The sequence below is a fragment of the Aplysia californica genome, unplaced genomic scaffold, assembly GCF_000002075.1.
Source record: "Aplysia californica isolate F4 #8 unplaced genomic scaffold, AplCal3.0 scaffold00312, whole genome shotgun sequence".
Classification (NCBI taxonomy): Eukaryota; Metazoa; Mollusca; class Gastropoda; order Aplysiida; family Aplysiidae; genus Aplysia; species Aplysia californica.
In genome coordinates, this window is record NW_004797582.1 from 157,106 (window position 1) to 168,732 (window position 11,627).

The following is an 11,627-nucleotide window of genomic DNA, read 5'->3' on the forward strand; positions in this document are numbered from 1 at the left end:
CCCCCTCTCTCTCTCTCTCTCTCTCTCTCTCTCTCTCTCTCTCTCTCTCTCTCTCTCTCCCTATCTCCCATCCTCCCCCTCTTTCTCTCTCTCTGAATTTCTTAAGTCTCACTTTTAGACATGCCCATACTTTCCAGAAAATGTATCTTAAAAAAAATTATGACAACTATGTATTTGTGAATAAGTAATGGTACAGCTGTTTCTTGAAAATACACTAACTATTGTAAATGTAATTATTATCTTCTTCAAATTTTCTCCTTCTTAGTACACTGAAAAATTTACTGAAATCGTCTTCTAAAACTTTTGTATTTTTGCCTTGTGTTTGGGGATCTTAAAGTAATTTTATTTTTACACAAGTTTAATGTTTTAGTACAGACCCTGTTGATGGGACATCTACTACTTCTTTATTCCATGGCTAACTGAAAGTCTTATTTATTGTAAAGGATTTGCCGTTTTTTAGATTTTGTTTTAGATGAAGGCTGACTGTTGGAGGGTACTGTTGTTAGGTTCTTTTTCTGTACCGTCCCGTTTTGTTTCTGTCTGTCAGTCTTGCCTTTTCCCTGCCTGAAATTACTGTCATTGTGTCTTAACCCCCAAAATTAATTAATTAATTAATTTTTGTTAAGAGCTTTCTCCTGGCTTTGCTTCTCACTTGTTTGGGGGACTGTCTTGTTTTTCAGGTTTGACAATCCATTGCCTTTTCAAGGGGCTCCCTGTGTAGAATCCACTGCAGACTCTTTTCTCAAGCGGATAAAAAAAGTACTGAAGAATTATGATTAATTCTGATCTGTGGCAGAGTGAAAGCGCAAGTTTTGTATATGATTGAGATGTTTGCCATTGTTGTTTGAGCTTGGTGTGAAAGATTTTAGCGTCCGAGGACGTTTGTGCTGAACTGGCTTGGATCCTAGGGTTCATAAACACTTCTCCGGGATTACTCTCCTGTTGTAAATATAGAAAGGCTTTTCGGATTTGGCCAAGCCTAGGGGTAGTACTTGAAAGTTGTGTTTCTATTCAATTTGATCAAATTTGTGCTGCATTATCATTTTTTAAAAAATAGTATAAAAGCATGGCCATAGGGATTTTTATTTAAGTTTTTTTTTGTTGTTAATTAGTTGTTTTATTTTTTTTTTAAAATAATATAAAAGCATGTCCATAGGGATATTAATTTGAATTTCTTTTGGTAATTAGTTGTTTTAGCCTCTACATAGATCATTAGCATACGAGGGGTATACCAAAAGTTCTTTACCTGACCATGAATGAATAATGGTAGAAAGCTGAAACTTGGTACTCACCTTAATCTTTCTCTATATAATATAGTCACCTCCCACAGTTATACATTTTTGCCATCAGTGTATGACCTTGAAAAGACCTTGAGAATATTGAAGACCCTCTCTTTCTCAGAAGACCAGCCCTCTACCACTTCTTTGACCTCACCATCACTTTCAAAATGCCTTCCTTTTAAATCTTTTTTCAGTTTGGAGAATTTTTACAAAAGTGGGACGGGGCTAAATCTGGAGAATAGGGTGGATGTGGCAAAATTCCATACCCACTCCACTCTCTCGCGCATTTTCTACAGCTTTTCTTGAAGTGTGTGCTGGCGCATTATCGTGAAGCACAAAAATGTCTTTTTGGATCTTTCACGTGCGTTTCCTAAGCCCAGATCTAACTTCCGCAATTTGAAGCGACGTCGAATCATATTTTCTTAATTGTGATAAACCCAGATCGAACTTCCGGTATTCACAGCGCCGTCGAATAGTTTTTTTCTTATATTGTGATAGTCCAGATTTGACTTGCGCTGTTCAACGCCAGTCACTGAGCGCGCGTGTGTTGTTGTCGCGTGCGCGCAGACAGTGCAATGTGTTGACACCACGTCACCATTCAGTTCATAGTATAGTGCTTCGAATTTTGAGTAGGGTTAGGGGAGCTCATTGCGACAGCTAACTTCATGGAAAAAACTTTCGCTGCGCTTCAAGAGTCAAGTGCCCTTGCTTGAGCTGTCCATAGTGTGACGAGTGAGTACTGAATAGTAAGAGCTACTCTCTAAAGAATTGTTTTATAACTCTTGTAGGCTTCTCTTATCACTCTGTCTCGTAACCATCAAATAAAGAGTATTTCTGTATATTTATCCTAATGATTTTAGATATAATGTACTCCAATTTTTCTACTTTTGAGAAAAATGAGACGAAAATCCATTACATTTATCTGTTTTTAAAAAATAGCACGGTATTTGACTGGCTCTGCCACGCTTCGAATAGCTGTGAATAGTGCAAAAATCATGAATGTCGAATAGTAGTCGAATGGGCACAGCTCTAATTAAAAGCAGTAATCGAAAATTCCCCAAAATTTACATCCATTCTAGGAAGATGATTGTTGGCTTTCAGCTTTATACCTTTATTCCTTCATGGTCAGGTAAAAAAAATGTTGGTATGCCCTTCGTTAATTAATGTCAAAAAACAGTTTTAATGCATTATTCAGGACTTGATGGTGAAGTCTCTTATTGTCATCTCTGCTTTTTTAGGGATGAACATTTGAAAGCAAAATTGTCCTGTCAAGTTTGAAGGAACGGGTCTTAAACTTTTTTTAACTAAGAAAATTCAATTTTCTGTAAACAGTAAGAAATTTTTATTTGTTTATAATTTGTTTATAATTTTTGTTCTGAAGTAAAATTGCAATAATTTGTTTTTGCTTCCCTGTTATATATGTATGTATTTATGTGTGTGCGTGTGTACAAGATACTGTATGACGCAATGTAAAGAGTTGTGTTTTATTGCATTTTATGAAACAACGATAATTTCTTTACAACTTGCTTTTTAAGTTATTAAAATAGCTTCACTACTTTGTGAGTGTGGTTAACTCGTTGAGCCCTGACCTCCTGAGGCTACCATACCCCTCTGCCTGAGCTCCTGAGCGATATATTACAAACATTCATTTGATCGTCTGAAGCTCATTCCAAATCCCACTCAGGGTAGTCAAAAAGATCTTCAAAAAAGTCATAAACGTTTTGTGTAGTAAGCACTGTTTTCCGCTCTCGTTTTGTCTCTGGCGCGCCAGGTTGGGGATGGGGTCTTGCTCACCGGTGTACCGGTGGCTAGGTATATGGACAGTTTTACGCGGCACTAGCAGTGCTCAAAGGGTTAATATTGTTAGGGAGGGATTTGAGAAAAATTGTTTTAAAGTTTCCCTTAGATCTGGACCAAGGTCTACTCCTAATCCTGATGAATATTGATCGATGGGTCTGTCGTGTTGTTTGCCTCTGAAACCTTTGACAACACTATTACTACGCAAAAAGCAGTTTAAGGCAATTAAGCAGTTTCAAAGTGTCACTAAAACGTTTTTAAAGCAAATTCACAGTCAATTAGAGACCAGAAATTCTGCAAAATTGTCTTGGCCTTGTTCACGAAATGTGGGAGGGTACATGTTTGTCCGAAGCCTCATATTTTAGTGATCCGTTTATGCACACAAAGGGCGGTATTTGATATATCGCCTAAAAAAAACAAACTTTTTATCTTATCAAGATTTTTAAAAATTTGTTTGGTCACAGGCCTATATGACGAGTGCCATGCAAAGTTACATGAGCATTGGTAAATTAATAAATGAGCTAGAATATTTTTTAAGTGGTCAGATGAAAATGAATAACCTATAAAAGTACATTCATCCTGCAACACTTTTAAAAGAGAACATGTTTGTAACGATCTTTCTTTTGTGGTTAAAAATTTTAAAAAGAAGCCGTCTCAATCTTGAATGTGCTTGAAGAAAAGATGTATGACTGCTTGAACTGTAGTGGCAAATATATTCACAAATGGATGGCGTAAAGTCACTCCTGACAAATCAAGAATAGTGATCCAAATGTCTGTCTTGTTACTAGTGAAATAACTCAGAATATGGTCTTAGATTGAAATTGTTTTACGTATATATATATATGATTTTTTTCATTTTGCGTACTTTAGAAAAGGATAACAGTACATTTGATGGTACCTGTCTTTCCAGTTAATATCCTAAGATTCCAGACTCATAACTTATACTTTTGCCACAATTCAATGTTTTGCTTGTCATTTTGTTTAGTTTGAAATACAGTTGAACCTGTTCAAATGACCAGCTGTCAAAGACAAGCAAGTACAAATGACCACTTTCCTCCCTTGCCTTTTTTCTTTACTATATAATGACACTGTCCTAGAGTTGTATGCATATTTCTATGAAATGTTTTCAGATACTTAATTTTTAAACATTCCATATTTTGGTTGCCGTCCAGTAAATTTCTCATTCCTCAAAATAACATTGGGGATATTTTGTCATGTAATACACAAAACCAGTTCATTCTGTGCAATTGAATGCCCAAAATTTTAATGTATTTTGGGCATCAGTTTAAGATATTTATGGGAAGATGGTATGTCTCCTTTAGATTCACACGTTTTTTTGGGGGGGGCATGGGTATTTTTGTTTTAAGACAAGAGAATGAGGAATACTCTATTGTCACTGAGAAATTTTCTGCGTTTGTGCAAAGGTGGTAAAAACACATGTATGTCAATGCAGTGAAATCAGGCGCTCGTCAAAACAATAAAACTGAGGAAAGTGGCATTTTCCCGCCGTATGGCAATTTTTATTGAAGTTTGGTTTTTCGCTCAACACCTTTAATGTCCATTTAAAATCTCATTTCTGTGTGGATTTTACAGAGAAATGTTGATTATAGGCACTAATTAATATGTAAATTTTAAGTTTCCAAGGGTTGTCAAGCTATGGAAGTCGCCAAACATTGGCAGCCTTTTCCCCACTAATTTTACCTCTTGGACCAGGTGACCCCCACCTTCTTCAATCACTGATATCTCAACTGCCATTCAAGATAGACGGGTATTTTTTCATTTAAAAAATGACAAAGAAGCTGTAAAATGACTCCAATAGGTTAATAACTCTCTATGCCCAAAAATTGGTGAGCATCTGATTTCACCACGATGGCTCACATATGTGTCACGACGTGGTGGAATCTGGTGCTCGCCAATTTTTGGGTATGTGGAGTTTTTGGTATCATCTTAAAACTTGTTCAATTGTGTTGCTATTGGCAACAAAAAATGCCCGTCTATCTTGAGTAGATGTCAAGATATTTGAGATTGAAGAAAGTGGGGTCGCGTGGTTTCAAAGGTAGAATTAGCGAGAAAATGGTTATTTCCATAGCTTGATAGTACATGGAAACTGAAAACTTACTTTTTTTGTGCCTTTAATCAACATTTTTCCGTAAAATCCACCCCAAAATGTGTTCTTAATTGGGCAACAATGGTGTTAAGCCAAAAAACAAAAATTTAATAAAAAATTATCGAAATGACAGAAACATGTTAGTTTCTTCAATTTCATTATTTCAACGAACGCCTGATTTCACCACGCTGTCTCACATATAGATAAAGATAATAATACTTAACAAGCCTCCTGGCCACTGAGCAGTTCTGCAAAGTATGGCACTGGTTTGGACCTCATCTCATTCAGGGTTTTCAAGCTGCTTGCCTGCTGGCTCCTGCAGTGCCATATTTCAAAGCACTTATCTGCTGATGCTTTACATTTAGAAGTCTCTCTGTTTATTGTATAAATAATAAAGTCCTTTTAATGGCATTGCTTTTACCTTGTCTGTGGGAACCAAACTGGTAATTAAAAAATTTCTTCTGCATCTTTCGGAGACCAGGTTCTTGATTCCCGAAAAGTTCCAGTGCCATTCTTCATTTCCCATATGACAGTGACGGCATGTTTTAGTTTGTTCATTTTCTGTATCACTGGGGAACTTGATCATAATGTCTAGGATAGTTTTATCACTAATGTCTTGCTTTTCCTTGTGCATTCTCTGCTCCATGTGCTAAAAAATTATTTTTGTTCTCTGGTATCTTTTATTACATGTTGTGATTATTGGTTCAAGTCACAACATGGCTTGTATAAGATAAGATAAAACTGTATTGTCCAGATCCTGGCACATTGATGTTTCACCTCATACACACAAACACACTCACACATGCATGTGCAAGCACGCATACGCATGCAAGTGGGCACACCCATACTCGCGCGCGCGCACACACACACACACACACACACACACTCACACATACACACACACACATCCCCTCCTCCACACACATCAGTGCATATAATCATAATAATACAATAGTATGCTTGCACTCACAGGCTCACAGTCACATGCATAAATAATAATAATATAAATGAACAATAATCGTTAACTTTAATAGTGTTAAGGCAAGGTGTGTAATTGTTAGTTAACTCTTTCCGGAGGTATCGCCGATATATCGGCGCGAGTCTACACCCCTCGCAGAAGTATCGCCGATATATCGGCTGTGATAGGGTGCTTCAGTATTGTTTCGTTTTAACATGATCCGTCATTTGTAATGACTTTTTATTATTATTTTAAAAACTCGGAAAGGATTTAGGAAATGAAATCATCTAGTTTCATTTAGTCAAAGCGTTGGTTTGGGGAAAAACAAGTGAATTAGTTTTTGCGGTCTTGCATCTATAAAACGATGTAACCGGACTCAGTATAAATATCATAACTCAAACAAAAATTGGAATATTGCTTTCAAATAAAAAGCTGTGCATTCAGAAATTTATGGATTATGCTCTTGGCCTGTATATGATAAGATAGCTATGCTGATTTGCTTCCTCATGTTTGGTGAATGTAATTTTATCAGTCAAAATTTATTTTTCTCGTCGCCATTGCCATTTCTAACCCTTCTAATGCATACTTATGTTCAAAATTAATCCTTGTTTTATATTGGCATGTATTCCTCATTCAATTTCCTTCAATTTGATATCATATGTTGCATTTGGAGTGATGGTTTTGCTTCTATGAAGTCATTTTGTACACCACCTGCATAGCCAAAGCGAGCCACAGGTTAATTATGTCTAGACCCCAAAAAAACTACTTCCGGAAAGAGTTAAACGTATTGCGGGTATGGACTTTTTATCCCTCATACTTGTGTGTCTTACTCTTTTCGCTGCTATTTTCTACATATTGGAAAATTGTACGTCACTTTTAAGGCTTCATTTCATGGGCACTGTCCAATGAAAATTGATTTCAGTTGTCCAGACTAATTATTTTTTCATATTGTTGCAAACAGAAGACATACATTCCAAAAATTAAACTTGACCCATGACCCACTATCTCTCGTTGTGTCACTAATAAGGTATTGTGCTGAATACATTGAATGGTTTTTCTTCTTGTGATTTTATGAATGTACCAAAATGTAAAATTACTTCTATGCTTTTATTCTTACTACTGTTCTTTAGTCATTGGATATTTTCTCACTATTGATATTGTAATCCACAAAGAGGGAAAAGGCATCAGGGATTTGTTTATTGTTTTGGTATAAAAGTTTTCCACATGTATTGTGCTCCATAAGGCAGCAGTCTTTAAAAAAATATAGAAAGACTCACCAGCCACTAGTTGCTCTTCTGCTTCTAGACAGTCTCACAGTTTTAGGAGAATATTATTTATAGTAAAAGTTTTAATGATCATGTTTTTCTGTATATGTTGTTTGTCAAATTAGGGGTGTAAGATGTATGTATATGAAAACATTGTTGCTCTTTGAATGGGCCAGTATGCATGAAATGTTGACTCTTATCTTATTTTATTGTGAAGCGCCTAGAGCCACCAGGGAGTGTGCATTATAGAATGATTATTATTTTTATTCTCATGTATGAAAAAACCTTGTGTTCTTAGTTTGAGCCTGTAAAAAAGTACTTAAATGTACAGTTGTGAGGACTTTTCAATTTGTAAATTGCTGTCAGAAGCAAATGTCCAGCATGAAGATTTTCATCATGCATTTTCATACTTACAGTCAAGCACCATTAACTTGGCCTTGTTATGGTTGTATCTCATGATTCAAATTTGTCGAATCCTGGGATTTTTGTCACTCTATACACATGGTTGGAGGGCGCCACAGAAAGGTCCTACTTCTTTACTTTTCCTCTTCTGTTTCTGTCTGACTGTGTTCCCTTTTCCCAGCAGTAAATGACAGTTATTGTGTTGATAAGCTTCTCTTTTCTCTACAGCATTGTCACTCTAATGTTGTGTGAACTTCCTCAAAAATGCATATTATTTGTTTCCTTCAAATGTTGAATGCTAAGTTGTGTAGGCCTACTTTAAATAATTAAGAATGCAGGAAGTCGATCTGTTTGTCATGGAAGAATGTGTCAATGATTGCAACTTTGCTGCACTTTTCATGATTTTATGTGGTGTTTCCGTTCCTTGGGGCTGTTTCCTCATTTTGAGCAATCACTGGTGTGGTTTGCTTCTTCTTTCCTATCAAACATCTCTTGTCTTTATCTCTCCTCCTTCTTTTTTGTGTTTGTTGCTCTCTTGTAACACCTCTAATCTTCAGCACTTATATGACCTTATTGTGTTGCAAGTGCCGTAAAACACGTACTAAAACTGAAACTTTAATTTCAATGCAACATATAGGCATTAACAGTTGCAAATCATGTAAGTCTGAAATGTGGCCGAGTTTTATTTTTGACTGGAAATGAAAAAGGTTTGGAAACATGTCTTGAACCTGATATGCCTTGCTTCTTCTCTGCACCATATGACCATTATTGTGTCAGTGGGCTTTTCTCTACTTAAACTCAAACCATTGATATACTCCTGTTTAGAGCGTACTCCGTTTAGTCTACATCAATTTACTAATTAATCTTAAATTCATAATTATAAATTTTCATGTCTTTTCTTGAAATTGTGTCTCCTTTGTTGTTCCAGCTACCATCTTTAATTGTATTTTATTCCTTTTAATTCTGATCTCTTGATTCTACTGTGGATTTTTTCCTGGCTCCAGCCAACTTTGGTACACCAGTGATTGGGTTCTTGAAGCTCAGAAATGCATACATGGGAGACAAGTATGTGGATGGAATGATGATGTCCTTCTTGTAAACACTATAATATCAGCACTCAATGAGTCTAATTATAAATTACAACTGTATTATATTGCAGTTTGTAAAATGATTGCTTTTTAAGTGACCTAAGAATTGGTTCCACTTGGTGCTATATAAGGCTTGGCCACATTTTTGAGGAAGCGAAGTTATAATCAACATTGGATGACCATGGGCTGCATCCAATAATAATGGGTACGTATGGACTTAAGTTCTAGTAAGAGTTTTTCGGCTTTTGCAACACAAAGAGGTCATATAAGTGCCGAAGATTAGAGGTGTTACAAGAGAGTAACACACTAAAAAAAAGAAGGAATTATATGGACGATACATGTTTGATAGGAAAGAAGGAGCAGACCAAACAGTGCACCCACCTATCACCCTCTCACATATAGACTGCAGAAAGTGGTAGTTTGCTAGTTGAAAGTAAAGTACATATTATTGAAGTTTCAAAAGTTTCATGTTTTCAGCACTAAAAACAAGGTATTTGAGGGAAAACAGCTTTATTAGATATACTCTCTCTGTTTTAAATTTAAGCCACGTTTACAAAGAACGAACAGGTGTTATGGGCGACACTGATAGGTCCTACTTTTTAACTTTTCCTCTCTTGTTTCTTTCTGTCTATCTTACCTTTTCCCAGCGCTACGTGACAATTGTTGTGTTGATGTGCTTCTCTTTACTCAAACAAATATTTGTGCCACCAACCTGTACATAGGACATTACTTTCGTTTTTATTATCAACAGGGAAAAATTGTCCAAATGTGCCTTGATTTTTTCCATTGTTTTATATTCTGTGTTTTAGACATACATGCTGTTTTTACTTGAAGTTTAAAGCTGATGCTGACTATTTCAAAAGATTAGTATTATTATGTGAACTGCTCTAATTGTCTACAGTGTCTTTCAGTGGTGTTGAATGGAGGACAATCACCACCTACAATATATACACAGTCTAACACGCACATAGTGAACAGATTTTCAGGTCCCAATTTTTTTTTATACCTGTATATTCTTTATATTTAAAACAAGTACATGTACATAACAAAATTCGCACATTACAAAAAGATTTCCGAGTCCCACAGATTTTGCTAGGTGCGTGCAAGACTATATATAATATAATATATACATGTATTTGAATGTGAGTATGTGTCTGGAACATTTTAATAAACTCTCAATTTTCAAATAGAATATTTGTTGTCTTGTTGCTTGTAATGTAATACAAATATATGTTTGGTTTGACTTGTGTGCAAGCCACACGCGAAAATAGAAAGAAAAAGAGCAAAAAAAGAAATGGATAGTTGGGTCATAGTACATCAGCTGTAGCCAGAAATAACATTGTCAGTGTGCTACCGTAAGGTGGAAAATGGGAGGGTCTGGATGAGTATTTTGTATGCAATGTGATGTACATTGGAGCCTGTCAGCTGACAAATGGGAAATAGATAGTAATAAATAGTATTTGTATAGTGCATATCCCTGCCTGGGGGTCTGGGTTTTACTACTATATTTTTTTCCCAGCAGACCACAGTACACTGAAACATTCCCAGCTTCCCAGGAAGCATACAGTCATATACAGTGTAATTGGCTGATTAAGTGCCCAAACACTAAGACATTTTTTGTTTGGCTATAGCTTGGTACCTATTCCCCCCTGGGTGATTGGAGGAAAATTTGAGTAAAGTGCCTTTCTCAAGGACACAATGTCGAGCCCCTGATGAGATTCGAACCCATGACCTTACGGTTGCGAGTCCGCGACCCTCACCATTAGGCCACTGAAATATTTTGCAGTATCCTATGATTATTAACTGTTTATTGGGAAATTAGGAAAGTCAGAAGTTACTGAAATCTGAAAAATGAAATAAGAGGTCTTTATCATCTGAGACCATATACTCGGGTGAGAATAAAAGATTGAGTGTTGGATTCGTGTATGAGGAAGGGATGGTATGGGTTTAACAATACAGCTATCAACACAAGAAGGGTTTTATTTTACGATGCCACACCTCTGAAGTGAATGCCTGTCTCCCATTGTACCAAGTCAAGTGGGTAGAGAGAATTGTGCATTCTCTAAAGTTCAGGAATGTCCCTGGGATTCAAACCATGGTCACCTGTATCATAGACTAGCATGGTACCAAGTTGAAGTAAGCATGCAGCTTTTTCACTCTGTCATGCCAACTGTGTCTCTCAGATGTCAGCAAGCAAGGCCATACCTTTCAGTACAGTTTCTTCTCTGCTTAACAGCACACGTAGTACATGCTGATAATAATTGAATTTGAATTTATAAACTGCCTATCCACGCTCTTCAACAAGCTCTATGTGCTTTACAACTATAATTATCCCAGCAGACCCTAGAATACATTCTCGGCTTCTTGGGAAGCATACAGTTCAAGCTGCGGATTGCTTGAGCTCAAACACAACCCCCCCCTCCCCAGACCTTTCGCTGTTTGAAGCCGGGTACACATTCTCATCTTGGTAGAAATTTGTGAAAAATACCTTTCCCAAGGGCACAACCTCAAGCCCCTGATACAATTTGAACTCATGGTGTTACGGTTGCGATTCAGAGACTAACGATGACAATGACAATCTTTATATTTCATCTCGCAGGGAGAAATTTGTCTTGGTCGATAACAATGGCAGTAGACAGACGTTACAAAGGTTAGGTGCACTCACGCATAAGCCCAACAAGTCAGGACATTAGTAAATTATATGTCTCACGTGCTGGAACAACCCGCTCG

At 36.6% G+C, this 11,627-nt stretch overlaps 1 protein-coding gene across 1 annotated transcript in view; it reads left to right on the plus strand.

Moving 5' to 3' along the window:
* The window catches only part of LOC101855879 (protein mono-ADP-ribosyltransferase PARP6), a 38,870-nt gene extending 36,721 nt beyond the window's left edge, over positions 1–2,149 (plus strand). The window contains exon 20 of the mRNA XM_005102080.3: positions 681–2,149. Coding sequence (XP_005102137.1) covers positions 681–780 — 100 coding nt within the window. The 3' untranslated portion in view covers positions 781–2,149. The remainder of the gene's footprint in view (positions 1–680) is intronic.
* Positions 2,150–11,627: the final 9,478 nt, after the last annotated feature.